Source organism: Amblyraja radiata, chromosome 2, assembly GCF_010909765.2.
Source record: "Amblyraja radiata isolate CabotCenter1 chromosome 2, sAmbRad1.1.pri, whole genome shotgun sequence".
Lineage (NCBI taxonomy): Eukaryota > Metazoa > Chordata > Chondrichthyes > Rajiformes > Rajidae > Amblyraja > Amblyraja radiata.
In genome coordinates this window covers 110118093-110134561 of record NC_045957.1, presented here as the reverse complement: position 1 = coordinate 110134561, position 16469 = coordinate 110118093, and the positions used below count along the sequence as shown (strand labels likewise).

General features: G+C 43.4%; 1 protein-coding gene across 2 annotated transcripts in view; it reads right to left on the bottom strand.

Annotated features, from left to right (window-relative positions):
• The window catches only part of LOC116966958 (engulfment and cell motility protein 1), a 314863-nt gene that overhangs the window by 165458 nt on the left and 132936 nt on the right, over positions 1-16469 (bottom strand). For both annotated transcript variants that reach the window (XM_033013349.1, XM_033013359.1), the window contains 2 exons: positions 11435-11485; positions 3292-3414 (listed from right to left, as the gene is read on the bottom strand). In XM_033013349.1, coding sequence (XP_032869240.1) covers positions 3292-3414; positions 11435-11485 — 174 coding nt within the window. The remainder of the gene's footprint in view (positions 1-3291; positions 3415-11434; positions 11486-16469) is intronic.

The following is a 16469-nucleotide window of genomic DNA, read 5'->3' as shown; positions in this document are numbered from 1 at the left end:
CAAATTGTTGAAATAACTCAGCGGGTCAGGCAACATCTCGTCGGAGAGAGGAGAAGAACTTCTCTTCAAAGTAGGCATACCTTGAGATTTCACAGTGGAGTAGACAAAATGTGAAGGAAGGAACTGCATATGCTGGATAACACAAAGGCAGACGCAAAATGCCGGAGTAACTCAGCGCAACTGGCAGCATCCGCCTGACCCAGGCAGGTCAGAAGAGTCTGAAGGTCTCGACCTGAAACGTCACCCATTCCTTTTCTCCAGAGATGCTGCCTGCCCCACTAAGTTGCTCCAGCATTTTGTGTCTATCTTCGAGGTAAAAACACTGTTTGCAAAATCTGATTTCACCAACCCTACTGTAGTCACATTATCAAGTGCTAACTGAGTAACTCTTGAACAAGAGTCAAGGGAGTCAAGAGTATTGTATTTGGTCATATGCACCAAAACATACCTATGAAATTCTGTCTATTATAACATAACTTGGCGAGCATATCCTAGCAAGTCTGCTAAAATATTCCCACCAAGCTAAATAATGTGACACTTCATTCTTGGATGAGTTTTAAGCTTTCCTGAGAGCACATGTGGTCCAGACCAACTGCAAGTAGTAGTGTCAGCAAGGATCAAGGGGTGGAAGATTGCAACCTTCACGTGGTCCGCCCTGTTTCGACTAATGCAATCAACTCGACGTGCACAAACGGAAGATCAAATAGAACAAGTTGTCCAACAACTTTAGGTTGTGCACGCCACACGAAAGAAGAAGAAGAAGAAGAAGAAGCAAGGATCAAGAAGTACGCAGGGTCATACACGATGTTCCCGAGGAGTATGGAAGGTCAAGGAACCAAGCTGCTCACTCCTAGTATTAAGTTCTCCGGAAAATCTGTCACTATGGTATAGCTTTAACGCAATGAGATTGTGAAAGCTGTAATTCTCTTTGAGGTTTCTCAGCAAGGTGGTGACGTATTCATTGCCCCATGATGTGTGAAGCTCAGACTTAAGTTTTGTCTTGCTCACTCAGTTACCACTGCACGGTCAAAATACCTGCCTCTTCCCCACCTCCTGCCCCCACTAAAAGTCCCGATAACCAGCTCCACGGTTCACAGCTATGTCAATGGATTGCACTGTAATATCTGTAAGCACTGTAAATTGATTGATTGTAGTCATGTATTGTCTTTCTGCTGACTGATGAGCAAGCAACAAAAAGCTTTTCACTGTACCCATAAACTAACACGTGACAATAAACTAAACTATGTATCCCTCGTGGGCTCACAGCTGTCTCTATCCAAAAATCAGCCTATCGGGGAACCTCCTTGCCTGAGGTCATCTGTTGCTGGCCCTGATTTGTCCTGGTTTTTTACTTGCTTCCCCCCCCCTACCCCCACCCAATTACAATCAGTCTGAAACATAGAAAATAGGTGCAGGAGTAGGCCATTCGGCCCTTCGAGCCTGCACCGCCATTCAATGTGATCATGGCTGATCATCCAACTCAGTATCCTGTACCTGCCTTCTCTCCATACCCCCTGATACCTTTAGCCACAAGGGCCACATCTAACTCCCTCTTAAATATAGCCAATGAACTGGCCTCAACTACCTTCTGTGGCAGAGAATTCCAGAGATTCACCACTCTCTGTGTGAAAAATGTTTTTCTCATCTCGGTCCTAAAAGATTTCCCCCTTATCCTTAAATTGTGACCCCTTGTTCTGAAGAAGGGTTTCAACTCAAAACATCACCTATCCATGTTCTCCAAAGATGCTGCCTGACCCACTAAGTTACTCCAGGACTTTGTGTCTATCTTCCGCCAAAATAATGTTGTCAATAGACAATAGGTGCAGGAGTAGGCCATTCAGCCCTTCGAGCCAGCACCGCCATTCAATGTGATCATGGCTGATCATCCCCAATCAGTACCCCGTTCCTGCCTTCTCCCCATATCCCCTGACTCCGCTATCTTTAAGAGCCCTATCTAGCACTCTCTTGAAAGTATCCAGAGAACCTGCCTCAACCGCCCTGAGGCAGAGAATTCCACAGACAATTGACAAAGTTATCAGACACAAGATTGAGGACTGTAAGACTGATAATAAAGACAGAGTAAATGAAGTAAAGCAACAACCATTCTTACGAGTAATAACAAACGGAACTAATCTATTATAGAAGTCTGTTAGTCAACATGGAACACGCTCAAAATTATTCAATCAGTCTGTGTTACCTGTGTGCTTTAATCACAACTTAGTTATCACTTCCCACTGTGAAATGAGACAGCAAACTCCAAGTCAAGAAGGGGAAGCCATCCCTACTTTCTCAGGACAGCTGGGAGTAAATAACAAAACATCAGCTCTGCTATTGACGTACCTGTTCAGAGAATTAGGAATTAAAAAATGAACTGCAATCAAAGACTGCAGAAGCTAAATGAATTTCCAACTAATTGCAGCTTCTTCTTCTTGCCTATGGCGTGCACAGCCTAAAGTTGCAGGACAACTTGTTCTATTTGATCTTATTTGATTGTGCATGTCAGGTTGATTGCATTCGTTGAAACAGGGCGGACCACGTGAAGGTTGCAATCTCTCACCCCAACTAATTGCAGCAGACCAAGGGAACAAGGTTACATAGAATATAGAACACAGAACCGTACAGAACAGGAACTGGCCTTTCGGCCCTACACATTGTTCTACCTTCTATGTAGAAGGTTCTTGGCAGCTGGTGCAATGAGGAACCTTACAAATGAAACATGAGCTGGCATGGAATGAAACACAGCTAGATAAAATTGTGCTTTAGACCGTTGCATTAGAATAGAGAACAGTATAGACAACAGGAACAGACCCACCATCTGCCTGCACATGACCTGGATTCTTCTATTCCCTGCCTGTTCCTGTGTCTGTCTAAATGCTTTTGTTGCTTTCACACCTGATTCCACCATCTCCCTTGGCAACACATTCCAAACTCCTACCACTGTGTGTAACCGCATATATAAAATATTCCCCTCTCATCTTAGAACTGACCTTTGTTTTTGACCTCTCCACAATATCTACCCTGTCTACACCTCTCAAAATTTTATAGGCTTCTATCAATCTCTCCCCTCAACCTCTGACAAACACCAAAGAAAACAATCCCAGTTTGTCCAACTCCTAGTTAAATCTCTTTTATCCAGATTAAACTCTTCTGCACCCTCTATGAAGACCCCACATCCTTCCTATAAGAACCACCCACAATGCTTCAAATGTGGCCGGGCCAAAGTTATAAACTGCTGCTGTACGACTTGTCAACTCTTATACGTATTATTGTAGACGTATATATAATACTCACTTGATCCTGTGGGTCCATCTTTGTCATCATTCGGTCTTCCAAAAGATTAAATGTCAGCACTTGGAGGACAAACAGCTGGTGAGCCATTTCCGTCTGAATGCTTCGATTTCCACGAATGACGTGCTGTGGCACAGAAAGAATTTCTGTTCAGGACAGTATCAACAAACCACTCATAATCCTTCCTCACCTAGACAACCACAGCTCACATTACAATGAAAGAATAGAATTAGGCCATTTGGCCCTTTGGGTCTACTTCACCATTCCATCATGGCTGATCTATTTATCCTTCGCAACCCCATTTTCCAACCTTCTCCCTGTAAACATTGGCACCCATACTAATCAAGAATCTATCAATCTCAGCTTTAACAATACCCAATGATTTGGCCTCCACCGACATCTGTGGCAATGAATTGCACAGATTCACCACCCTCTGGATAAAGAAATTCCTCCTCAGCTCCATTATAAAGGTACGTCCTTTTATTTGTACTTCAGCTCTGTTCCTAGACTCTCTCACTACTGGGAACATACTATCCACATCTACATGTGTAATTATGTAGGCTAATTGGTCAATGCAAATTGCTCCTGGTGCACAGAGAGTGGATGTGAAAGTGGGATAACACAGAACCGCAGCACACAGAATAAAGGGGAAGCCATTTAAGACTGAGGTGAGAAAAAACATTTTCACCCAGAGAGTTGTGAATTTGTGGATTTCCCTGCCACAGAGGGCAGTGGAGGCCAAATCACTGGATGGATTAAAGAGAGAGTAAGACAGAGCTCTAGGGGCTTGTGGAATCAAGGGATATGGGTAGAAGGCAGGGAAGGGTTATTGATTTGGGACGATCAGCCATGATCACAATGAATGGCGGTCGCTGGCTCGAAGGGCCGAATGGCCTCATCCTGCACCTATTTTTTATGTTTCTACTGTGAAGGGGTGATCAATGTGGTTCCGGTGGGCCAAAGAGCCTGTTTCCGTACTGTATCTTTCAAGCATTCTCATCAAATAAATGGCAAGAATATTGAACACTAAATAAGAAACCTGCACATCCTAAAATGTCCAAGATAATGAATATTAATTGATGAGCATGTGTTTACCACTGTCCTTTGAGAATACTTCAAAGGAAGAGCAGTAATAAAGGTTCTGCATCTTTTAGCTACAGTGGTTATGGATTAAATGGCCTGTAAAATGAGACAATTCAGGATCAAACCTTCCGTGAAAGCAGGATTATAATTTGCCTAATTTAAATTTTCTGCTGCAGGTTTTTATTTAAAACGTTAAATATTATAGGCTCTACTTTAAGAGGATTTTAAATAAAAAGACGTTGATACACTTGAGATGACATTTTATTAAAGGGTGAAAATTCCACTCAGAATAATGGTGAGGACATTAGTTTAGTTTAGATTAGTGATATAGCATGGAACCAGGTCCTTTAACCCACCGAGTCCGTGCCGGTCAGCAATCACCACGTCCACTAGTTCTATCCTATACACTAGGGACAATATACAGAAGCCAATTAACCTACAAACCTGCACGTCTTTGGAATGTGGGAAGTGACCAGAGCACCCACATGAAACCCACGCGGTCACAGGGAAAATGTACAAACTCTGTAACGACAACATCGAACTCGGGTCTCTGGCACTGTAAGACAGCTACTCTACCGCTGTGCTGCCCTTTAATGAAGCAACTGATGATGGCAGTGCCTAGGACACTGCCCTTAGCAACTCCTGCACAGTTCCTTTGCAAAAAGCCGAAGTTAAAATGGAGTTTAATGCATCAGAGAGACCAAACGTAGACTGGGCGATCATTTCGCGGAACACCTTCGCTCAGTCCGCCTAAACCAGCCTGATCTCCTGGTTGTCGGACACTTTAATTCTCCTTCCCATTCCCACACTGACCTTTCTGTCCTAGGTCTCCTTCATTGTCAGAGTGAGTCTAAACGCAAATTGAAGGAACAGCATCTCATATTTTGTTTGGGCAGCTTACAGCCCAGTGGTATGAGTTGATTTCTCTCTTTTCAGGAAGCCCCGGCATTCCCCCTCTCTCTCTCTCCCTCCCCCACCCAAATCGCACTAGCTGTCGTTATCACCCTACAAACAGCCAACAATGGCCTGTTTTCTTTATCATCGTTACTTTTTTGCATATCTTTCATTCACTGTTCTTTATTTCTCCACATCATCATCTATATCTCTCGTTTCCCTTATCTCTAACCAGTTTGAAGAAGGGCCTTGACCCGAAACGTCACCTATTCCTTCGCTCCAGAGATGCTGCCTGTCCCGCTGAATTACTCCAGCTTTTTGTGTCCATCTTCAGTTTAAACCAGCATCTGCAGTTCCTTCCTACACTTAATATCTTCTTCAATGCAAGACATATATCTGGGCAGGAAGGAGATTTCACCATGGTACCCACAGGTTCATTTTTACCTGGACACTACGTGCAGTTGACACAGCAAGCAAAATTAATAGGATGAATGGGGATGCAAGGAACTGCAGATGCTGGTTTATAAAATAAAGACACAAAGTGCTTGAGTAACTCAACGGGTCAGGCAGCATCTCTGGAGAACATAGATAGGTGACGTTTCAAGTCGGGACCTCTCTTCAGTCTGCATGGCCTCATAGCTTTTGCTATGTATACGGGCAGAAAGTGAAGCACATTTTACATTCCCGTTGATGAATTTTACCACCCCCTCACATCCCTTTATCCTCACGAGTCTACAGTATGATCCCTGGATAACAAAAGAGCAATCTTTCCTCGTTTATACCGAAGGCTCCATTTATACTGTGAAATATGATACAACTCTACAACCTCAGAAGGTACACAAAATTGCTGGAGGAACTCAGCGGGTGCAGCAGCATCTATGGAGCGAAGGAAATAGGCGACGTTTCGGGCCGAAACCCTTCTTCAGACTGATGGGGGGTGGGGAAAGAAAGAAGGAAAAAGGGGAAGAGGAGGAGCCCGAGGGCGGGCGGATGGGAGGGTGGGAGGAGACAGCTAGAGGGTGAAGGAAGGGGAGGGGACAGCACAGGCTAGCCAAATTGGGGGAATTCAATGTTGATGCCATAGGGGCGCAAGGACCCCAGACGGAATATGAGGTGCTGTTCCTCCAATTTCCGCTGTTGCTCACTCTGGCAATGGAGGAGACCCAGGACAGAGAGGTCGGATTGGGAATGGGAGGGGGAGTTGAAGTGCTGAGCCACCGGGAGGTCATGTAGGTTAAGGCGGACCGAGCGGAGGTGTTCGGCGAAACGGTCGCCCAACCTACGCTTGGTCTCACCGATGTAAATTAGCTGACATCTAGAGCAGCGGATGCAGTAGATGAGGTTGGAGGAGATACAGGTGAACCTTTGTCGCACCTGGAACGACTGCTTGGGACCTTGAATGGAGTCGAGGGGGGAGGTGAAGGGACAGGTGTTGCATTTCTTGCGGTTGCAACGGAAAGTGCCCGGGGAGGGGGTGGTGCGGGAGGGAAGGGAAGAATTGACGAGGGAGTTGCGGAGGGAGCGGTCTTTGCGGAAGGCAGACATGGGGGGAGATGGGAAGATGTGGCGAGTGGTGGGGTCACGTTGGAGGTGGCGGAAATGGCGGAGGATTATGTGTTGTATTTGCCGGCTGGTGGGGTGAAAGGTGAGGACCAGAGGGACTCTGCCCTTGTTGCGTGTGCGGGGATGGGGAGAGAGAGCAGTGTTGCGGGGTATGGATGAGACCCTGGTGTGAGCCTCATCTATGGTGGTGGAGGGGAATCCCCGTTCCCTGAAGAACGAGGACATTTCCGATGCCCTGGTATGAAATGTCTCATCCTGGGAACAGATGCGGCGTAGGCGGAGGAATTGGGAGTAAGGGATGGAGTCTTTACAGGGGGCAGGGTGGGAAGACGTGTAGTCCAGATAGCCATGTGAGTCAGTGGGTTTATAATGTATGTCGGTCAGGAGTCTGTCCCCTGCGATGGAGATGGTGAGGTCAAGGAATGGTAGGGAAGTGTCGGAAATCGTCCAGGTGTATTGGAGTGCCGGATGGAAGTTGGTGGTGAAGTGGATGAAGTCAGTCAGTTGTGTGTGGGTGCAGGAGGTGGCACCAAAGCAGTCGTCAATGTAGCGGAGGTAGAGGTCGGGGATGGGGCCCTGGTACGCATTGAACAAGGATTGTTCAACGTACCCGACAAAGAGGCAGGCGTAGCTGGGGCCCATGCGTGTGCCCATAGCTACGCCTTGTGTTTGGAGGAAATGGGAGGAGTCAAATGTAAAGTTATTGAGGGTGAGGACCAACTCCGCTAAGCGGAGGAGAGTGTCAGTGGCTGGGTAAAGGTTGCTCCTCTGGTCGAGGAAGAACCGGAGGGCTTTGAGGCCATCCTGGTGGGGGATGGAGGTGTAGAGTGACCGGACATCCATGGTGAAGATGAGGGGGTGAGGGCCCAGAGAGTGGAATGCGTGGAGGCGGCGGAGAGTGTCTGAGGTGTCTAGAACATAGGTGGGGAGGGATTTGACCAAGGGGGATAGGATGGTGTCAAGGTATGTGGAGATGAGTTCGGTGGGGCACGAACACGCAGAGACAATGGGTCTGCCGGGAGAGCCGGGTTTGTGGATTTTAGGGAGAAGGTAAAAACGGGCCGTGCGGGGCTGGGGAACGATGAGTTTGGAGGCTTGGTCAGGTAGGGCGTGGGAATTGATGAAGTCGGTGATGGTGCTAGAAATGGTGGCCTGGTGCTCGTCAGTGGGGTCATGGTCCAAGGGTAAGTAGGAGGAGGTGTCCGAGAGTTGGCGCGTGGCCTCAGCTTTGTAGAGATCGACGCGCCAGACTACCACGGCACCTCCCTTGTCGGCTGGTTTGATGACCCAGTCTGGGTTTTTGCGGAGAGATTCGATGGCAGTGCGTTCAGAGGGGGAAAGATTGGAGTGAGACAGGGGAGTGGAGAAGTTGAGGCGGTTGACGTCGCGGCGGCAGTTCTGAATGAAGAGTTCCAGAGCCGGGACTTTCTGAGGGGGGTTCCACGAGGAGGGGGTGCGTTGGAGACGGGAAAAGGGGTCATCATTAGGGGGCGAGGACTCCTTCCCATGGAAGTGCGCTGTGAGGCGGAGACGACGGTAGAAGCTCTCCAAGTCATGGTGGGCCCCTATGGCATCAACATTGAATTCCCCCAATTGCCCCTATGGCATCAACATTGAATTCCCCCAATTTGGCTAGCCTGTGCTGTCCCCTCCCCTTCCTTCACCCTCTAGCTGTCTCCTCCCACCCTCCCATCCGCCCGCCCTCGGGCTCCTCCTCTTCCCCTTTTTCCTTCTTTCTTTCCCCACCCCCCATCAGTCTGAAGAAGGGTTTCGGCCCGAAACGTCGCCTATTTCCTTCGCTCCATAGATGCTGCTGCACCCGCTGAGTTCCTCCAGCAATTTTGTGTACCTTCGATATTCCAGCATCTGCAGTTCCCTTTTGAACTCTACAACCTCAGAGATTGTTTTAGGTTTTCACTAATTTACGGATCAAAAGATGAATGAGTTTGTGTGACATTCTATCCATACACAGGCTGTACGCAAATGTAGGATCACATCCCAAGACCCTCAACAGGAGCATTATAAAGGTCCACAAGAGCAGGACAAAAATTAAATATAACACTCAATCACATAAAGGAAACATTCGATGCACTGAGCAAATGCATTGTCGTGCATGTTATCATTCTAGTCCCTTGTGCATTTGACATTTTAATTCTCAGGCATGCCTTCACTATCAACCCTCTAAACTTTAAAGTTTATCAACTCTATAGCTTCTTTTAAAACATAGAAAATAGGTGCATTCGGCCATTCGAATCAGCACCGCCATTCAATATGATCATGGCTGATCATCTAAAATCAGTACCCCATTCCTGCTTTTGCCCCATATCCCTTGATTCCTTTAGCCCTAAAAACATTATTGCCCACATGAAACAGTGCAGGCAGCATATTGTAAGTACACTCACAATAAAATTACATCTTCCCCAAAAATGATGACTATGATTTAAGAACCATTTTGTCGAAGTGCAGTGCCTTTTGGCTGAAGGCTTTCCATCTGCTGGAACTACAGTGTCCTAAACTCCCGCTGTCCATACGTGATTCGAACATATCAATGAATTTGTCCAAGTATCTGCTGCACTGTATGACTGACAACTTAATTCTAAGGGGGTTTCTTAGTTTGGCTTAGGTTAGTTTAGAGATACAGCGTGGAAATGGGCCCTTCGGCCGACCAAGTCCACGCCCACCAGCAATCCCCATACACTAGAACTATCCTACACACTAGGGACAATATACCATTTTTACCAATGCCAATTAACCTTCAAACCTGTACGTCTTTGGAGTGTGGGAGGAAACCAACACAGGTCATGGGGAGAAGGTACAAATTCTGTACAGACATCACCCGTAGTCAGGATCGAACCCGGGTCTCTGGCGCAGTAAAGCAGCCGCTCGACCACTGTGCCATTGTGCTGCCAGCAATGAACATAATTGAAAGGAGAAATCTCACACTTAAGGGCCTGTCCCACTTGGGCGTCATTTGCGCTTCATTTACGCGTCACGACGCACGACACGAGTCGTGACGCGCACGTGGCGTGCATTACGCGAGCATGGCGCGTGGTGACATAGGCAGTGACGCGCGGTCGCGCGCGGTGCCCCAGGATTTTGGGATTCACAAAATCTTCGCGCGCCACCTGCGTGACGCGCAAATGCCGCCCAAGTGGGACAGGCCCTTTAGTCCTTTAAACTGGCATTAACTGGTCTTTTTATCCTGGGCCTCCTCCATTGTCAGAGTGAGGCTAAACGCAAATTGGAGAATCAGCACCTCATATTTTGCTTGAGCAGCTTAGAAACCAGTGGTATGAATATTGATTTCTCTAATTTGAAGTAACTCTTGCTTTCCCTCTCTCTCTCCGTACCTCCCCCAGCTTAGTCGTCGTACTAGTTTCACTGTCGTTCTGTTGAGTTTCATTGTCTACATAACTCGCTTTCACCTAGCCCACAGCTAACGATGGACTCCCAGCATTTTGTGTTCCAACTATGAATAAGGAATATGTTTACAGACCAGCTGGCCGTAATCTTGACCAGTATTTTGCTCGTATATAAGACTGAGGGACACGCTACACTCTCTGCCCAATGTGAGCCATCAGTGAATGGCCTGGCTGGAAGAAATCATATTCTATTAGTTATTCCCACAACCCTTACACCCATTGCTCATCTCATAGAGTCTTAGAGTGGAAACAGGCCCTTCAGCCCAACTTGCCCACACCGACCAACATGTCCCATCTACACTAGTCCCACCTGCGTGCATTTGGCCCATATCCCTCTAAACCTGTCCTATCCATGTACTTGTCTAAATGTTTCTTAAACCATCTCCTCCAGCATCTATCACCCTTTGCGTGAATAAGTTACCCCTCACGTTCCTATTAAATCGTCCCTCCCTCACCTTGAACCTATCCCCTACTCTGGGCACGAGACTCTATGCGTCTACCTATCTATTCATCTCATGATTTGTACGCCTCTGCAAGATCTCCCATTTCACTGCTCCACCATTGCCAAGTCTCCAAATGTCAGCCTCCATAGCCTTTAGTGTTCCTTTCCTGACCCCCTCTACGCTGCTTCAAGGGAATGCATAGGCTACTTGGGGAAAAAAAGCCCTTTATATTTCTTTCTAGTAACCTTTCCAGAGCCAGAGGGAGCCCTCACCAGTGAATGCATTCCTCACAGGTTAACGCTTCCAACTCAGTGTGGTGTCTGCCTTCACCACGTGCTGCAAGACCCAAATGCTGTATCTCCCTCCCCATACTTGTTCACCTCTCTTTGTTTTTAAGGCATCTAGAGTGATGCGGTGTGGAAACAGGCCCTTCAGCCCAACTTACCCACGCAGACCAACATGCTCCATCTACACAAGTTCCACTTGCCTGCATTTGACCCATATCCCTCCAAGCTTGTCCTTGTCCAAATGTTTTTAACACCTTAAAACTTCTTAAAACTCACTTCTCGCTCATCCACACACATCCTCTGGCTCAATTTCCATATCTACCCCATTTTGCTCCTGTTAAATACATTCCATGTCCTACATTGTTAAATGGTGCTTTTTAAATAAAAAATGTTTCTAATAAAACATACAACTATAATAATACAACTTTTTCCCAGTAAATCTTCCCCGACTTACAGATAAAATAATGGCACGCAACTGTTTCTGGGCCAAGATATTCGCTATTTCCTGTGGAGAAAAGAAAAACAATCAAGGTAAGATTTCAGTTACAGATCTTTAATACAATCTAACAAGAAATTAATACCTTAAATAGAAAATTTCTCCTCAATGCATTTTGTGTTCCGAATTTGAATGAACAGTATTTCACCAAACAAGATAAATAAACGGGTTTATTTTCATTGATTTGTACTTGTACAGCTTTTGTGAAGAAAATATCCAACTCCAGTGTTGAAACTCACAACACTTTCTCATCAAACGTTGTTGAATATCAAGTATTGCCAGTTTTTATAGTTTATGATAATATCCACAGGAACAACAAACCAAACAAATTAATAGAATATAGACGAGTGAGATCGGAGGAAGCTATCAATGCACTAAAAAAGGATCTATTGGTACAAAACTGGGATATAATATACCAAAAAAGAGACATGGATAGTGCTTATGAAACATTTATTGCTATGTTTAAGTCATTATATGATAAAAATTGTCCAATTAAAGAATATAATAGAAAATCAAAATATACTAAATGTCCATGGATTACAAAGGGATTACAAAATGCTTGCAAAAAAAAAAATGCCCTATACAGAGATTTTATAAGAAAGAGAACTAAAGATACAGAAAATAAATATAAAAAGTATAAAAATAAATTAACTTACATACGAAAAAGCAAGAAAGATTATTACAAGAAGAAATTAGATGATAACAAAGACAACATAAAAAGAATATGGAGCATACTTAATAGCATTATCAGAAATGGTCCGGGGAGAACAAATTACCCGAAGTATTTTATTGATAAGGATAAGGAAAATTATAATATGGAAGATATAGCTAATAGCTTTAATAATTTTTTTGTAAATATTGGACCAGACCTGGCTAAACAAATCCCTGATCCAGGGACATCTGGAAAAACTCCTGAGAATTTAGTGGAGAGAAATCCCTGCTCTATGTTTCTTACGGCAGTAGAAGAAAAAGAACTGTTGGATATTGTCAAAACATGTAAAAATAAAAAGTCTACCGATTTCAACGACATTGACATGTCGCTAGTTAAGATGGTCATTGAGGGGATCTCCAAACCTTTAACATTCATCTGTAATTTATCCTTCCAAACCGGTACTTTTCCAATTTAAATGAAAATAGCAAAAATAATACCAATATACAAAACTGGGAACAAGCATCATTTTACAAACTATAGACCTGTTTCCTTACTCCCACAATTTTCCAAAATACTAGAAAAAATGTTTAATAATAGATTAGATACATTTGTAGAAAAGAATAAATTAATCACAGAAAGTCAATATGGATTCAGAACAAATAGATCAACATCACTTGCAATATTAGAATTAACTGAAGACATCACACACGCCATTGATAATAAATTATATGCAGCTGGGATATTCATTGACATAAAAAAAGCATTTGATACAATTAATCACGATATCTTATTTAAAAAATTGGAGAGGTATGGAATTAGAGGAATAGTACTGGACTGGATTAAAAGCTACTTAAGTAACAGGCAACAGTTTGTAAATCTGGGTAGTCATAATTCTACATGCTTGGACATTGTGTGTGGTGTACCACAGGGGTCAGTGCTGGGCCCAAAATTATTTATCATGTACATAAACGATATTTGTAATGTGTCCAATGTCTTGAGGCTGGTTTTGTTTGCAGATGATACAAATATTTTTTGTTCTGGGGAAAATTTAAAACAGCTATTGGATAAAATAATAAAAGAAATGGGTAAATTGAAAATATGGTTTGATAGGAATAAAATTTCATTAAATCTGAGTAAAACTAAAATAATGTTATTTGGTAATTGTAGAATAAATACACTAGTAAGTATAAAGATAAATGGGGTGGAAGTTGAAAGAGTGCATGAAAATAAATTTATTGGGGTTATAATTGACGGTAAAATAAGCTGGAAATCACATATTAAACATGTAAAATTAAAATTGTCAAAAAGTATCTCTGTATTATACAAAGCCAAGCAAGCTCTGGATTACAAATCACTCCGTATTCTTTATTGTTCATTAATTTTACCTTACTTAAATTATTGTGCAGAAGTCTGGGGTAATAACTATAAAAATTCGATACACTCATTAACCATGATGCAAAAAAGAGCAATTCGTATTATCCATAATGCTAAGTATCTGGGTCATACGAATCCATTATTTTTAGAGTCAAAATTATTAAAATTAGAAGATTTGGTTACATTCAAAACAGCTCAGATAATGTTTAGGGCCAAAAATAAAAATTTACCTGGAAACATTCAAAAATTATTTAACGAGCGTGTGGGGGGTTACAATTTAAGAGGAATATTTAACTTTAAGAAACAAAGAGTCCGTACGATTAGAAAAACCTTTTGTATTTCGGTTTGTGGAGTAGGTGTGTGGAATAAATTGAACGGGGAATTAAAGCAATGCACAAACATGAATCATTTTAAAATGATATATAAAAAAATAATTTTCAAGGGGTACAGGGATGGAGGGGATGGTTGACAAGTGGGGGTTAGTGTTTATCTATTGCTTTACTATTGTTTACTTATGTTTGGGTACTTCAGTTATGAAGTTTGTATGTGCATAATAGTTGTATGTATATATATGTCTGTAGGTATTATGGGAAATTGCCTAGGGTAGTATTATTATTATTAATTAATTGATTTTTAAACATGGTAGAAGTGTTGGGGAAAAGGGGTGAGATTTAATAAGTTATTCTTCTTCTCACTCCTTTTCGAGCTTGTACAGACACATTGGAACTTTGCTTTTGTTCTTTTCATTGCTTTGTAAATATTGATTGTAATGTCCAATTGTTTGATAATTTCGATTTTGTTACTATTAATGTCTTTAATGTCTTTACTTGTTCGGAATAAATAAATAAATAAATAAAATAGACAGCTTCAGCGTTCATTATCAAGCAACCTCACTAAGACTTGCCAATCATGACAAGATGAATGGACTTGTATTCCATCCAAGAGGAATGCTGGATGGAGGGAGAGTTCCCATCTATGTTTTGGCCAAGTGTGTGGGTATCCATGAGGGATTCAGCATGAAACAATTACCATGACTTCAGAGCAAGTTAGATAAAATTAAAGCTGCTTTCAAAGTAGCAGGCATGCAGGCATATGCCGAAATCTCAATTTCAAGCTTAAAATCCAGAACAAAATAAAAATAAAGGAAATGCCGGAACACTAAGCAGGCCAGGTAACATAGATGGAGAGAGAAATAGAGTTATGGTTTCAAGTGTGTTGTAAGGAACTGTAGATGCTGGTTTATACCGATTTTAGAGTAACTTGGTGGGTCAGGCAGCATCTCTGGAGAAAAAGAAGTGATGTTTCAGGTCAGAACCCTTTTGAAGAAGGGTATCCAACATTTCACGTCTTGGAACTTTGATGAATGTCTTGAGTCTACATTATTAACTGTTTTCCTTTTCATTGATACTGTAGACCTGCTGAGTATTTCCAGCATCTCCTACTTTTATTTTGTGCTGCCAGCATCTGTGGATTTTTTTGAATTTTACAATAAGAATTTAACTCCTAACTAAAGTTTTGGTCTCCAAATTTGAGGAAGGACATTCTTGCTATTGAGGGAGTGCAGCGTAGGTTCACGAGGTAAATTCCCAGGATGGCGGGATTGTCATATGTTGAAAGAATGGAGCGACTGGGCTTGTATACACTGGAATTTAGAAGGATGAGAATTTAGAAACATATAAGATTATTAAGGGTTTGGACACGCTAGAGGCAGGAAACATGTTCCCCATGTTGAGGGAAACCAGAACCAGGGGTCACAGTTTACGAATTAGGGGTAGGCCATTTAGAACAGAGATGAGGAAAACCTTTTTCACCCAGAGAGTTGTAAATCTGTGGAATTCTCTGCCTCAGAAGACTGTGGAGGCCAATGATGTTTTCAAGAGAGAGTTAGATTTAGCTCTGAGGGCTAACGAAATCAAGGGATAAGGGGAGAAAGCAGGAACGGGATGCTTTCATGAGAGAGTTAGACAGAGCTCTTAAAGATAGTGGAGTCAAGGGATATGGGGAGAAGGCAGGAATGGTGTACTGATTGTAGTTGATCAGCCATGATAACAGTGAATGGCGGTGCTGGCTCGAAGGGCCGAATGGCCTACTCCTGCACCTATTGTCTATTGTTTATATTGTCTAAAGTAATCCGTAGAGCCTCTTCAGCAAGGCACAGAAAGCTAAAGCCCAAGAGTGTCTCATGTGTGTGATGATCTACAACGCTGAACTATATCCTGCACTCTGTATCTTCCTCTTTGTTCTGTCGATGTATTTGAGTTTGACTTGATTGTATTTATGTATGGTGTATCTGATCTATTTGGATAGCACACAAAACAAAGTTTGTCACTGTACACATGACAATACTAAACCTAAATCTGTTCTTCCCATTTATAATAACTGTAGCCTGACCAATTGTTTCCTTCCCTGTCCCATGACCAATCTCTTCATTATCAATGCTATTGTCATTCCATCCTGTCCTCCACCCCATCACTGATGTTCACTTTTCTTATTCCTTTTGAACTTTCTTGGCAAATTAAACTCTGCTTGCCTTTAACTTTACTCTCTGTAGATGAAAGATCACTAATCTGAAACACTAATGCTTTCTCCAGAGATTCTGCCTCTTTCCAGTTGTTTGGTAGAGGCGTGAATAAACGGGTTACGTTATTCATGCACAATAGGTTCGTTATACATGCACGTTGGTCCTCTAACAAAAAGTTGTTGTTGCTGCTGCTGCGAGGCTGTTGCCTCGTGGGCTCGAGCTCAGCCCCTGCTGAGGTGGAAGGACTCCCACCCAAAGAGAGAAGAGAAGAGAGCTGTTCAGCTGGAAGTCAGAGAGAGAGAGAGGGTTGTCCCAGGGTTCGTTATATATACCAGGACACACCCAGATACCCCGTGACAATTCCTCCCTGCCATTACCCAGTCACGTGATCCTACCCCCGACTGCTGAGGGTTCGTGCGCAGCTAGTGGCCCAACCACCGATGCCG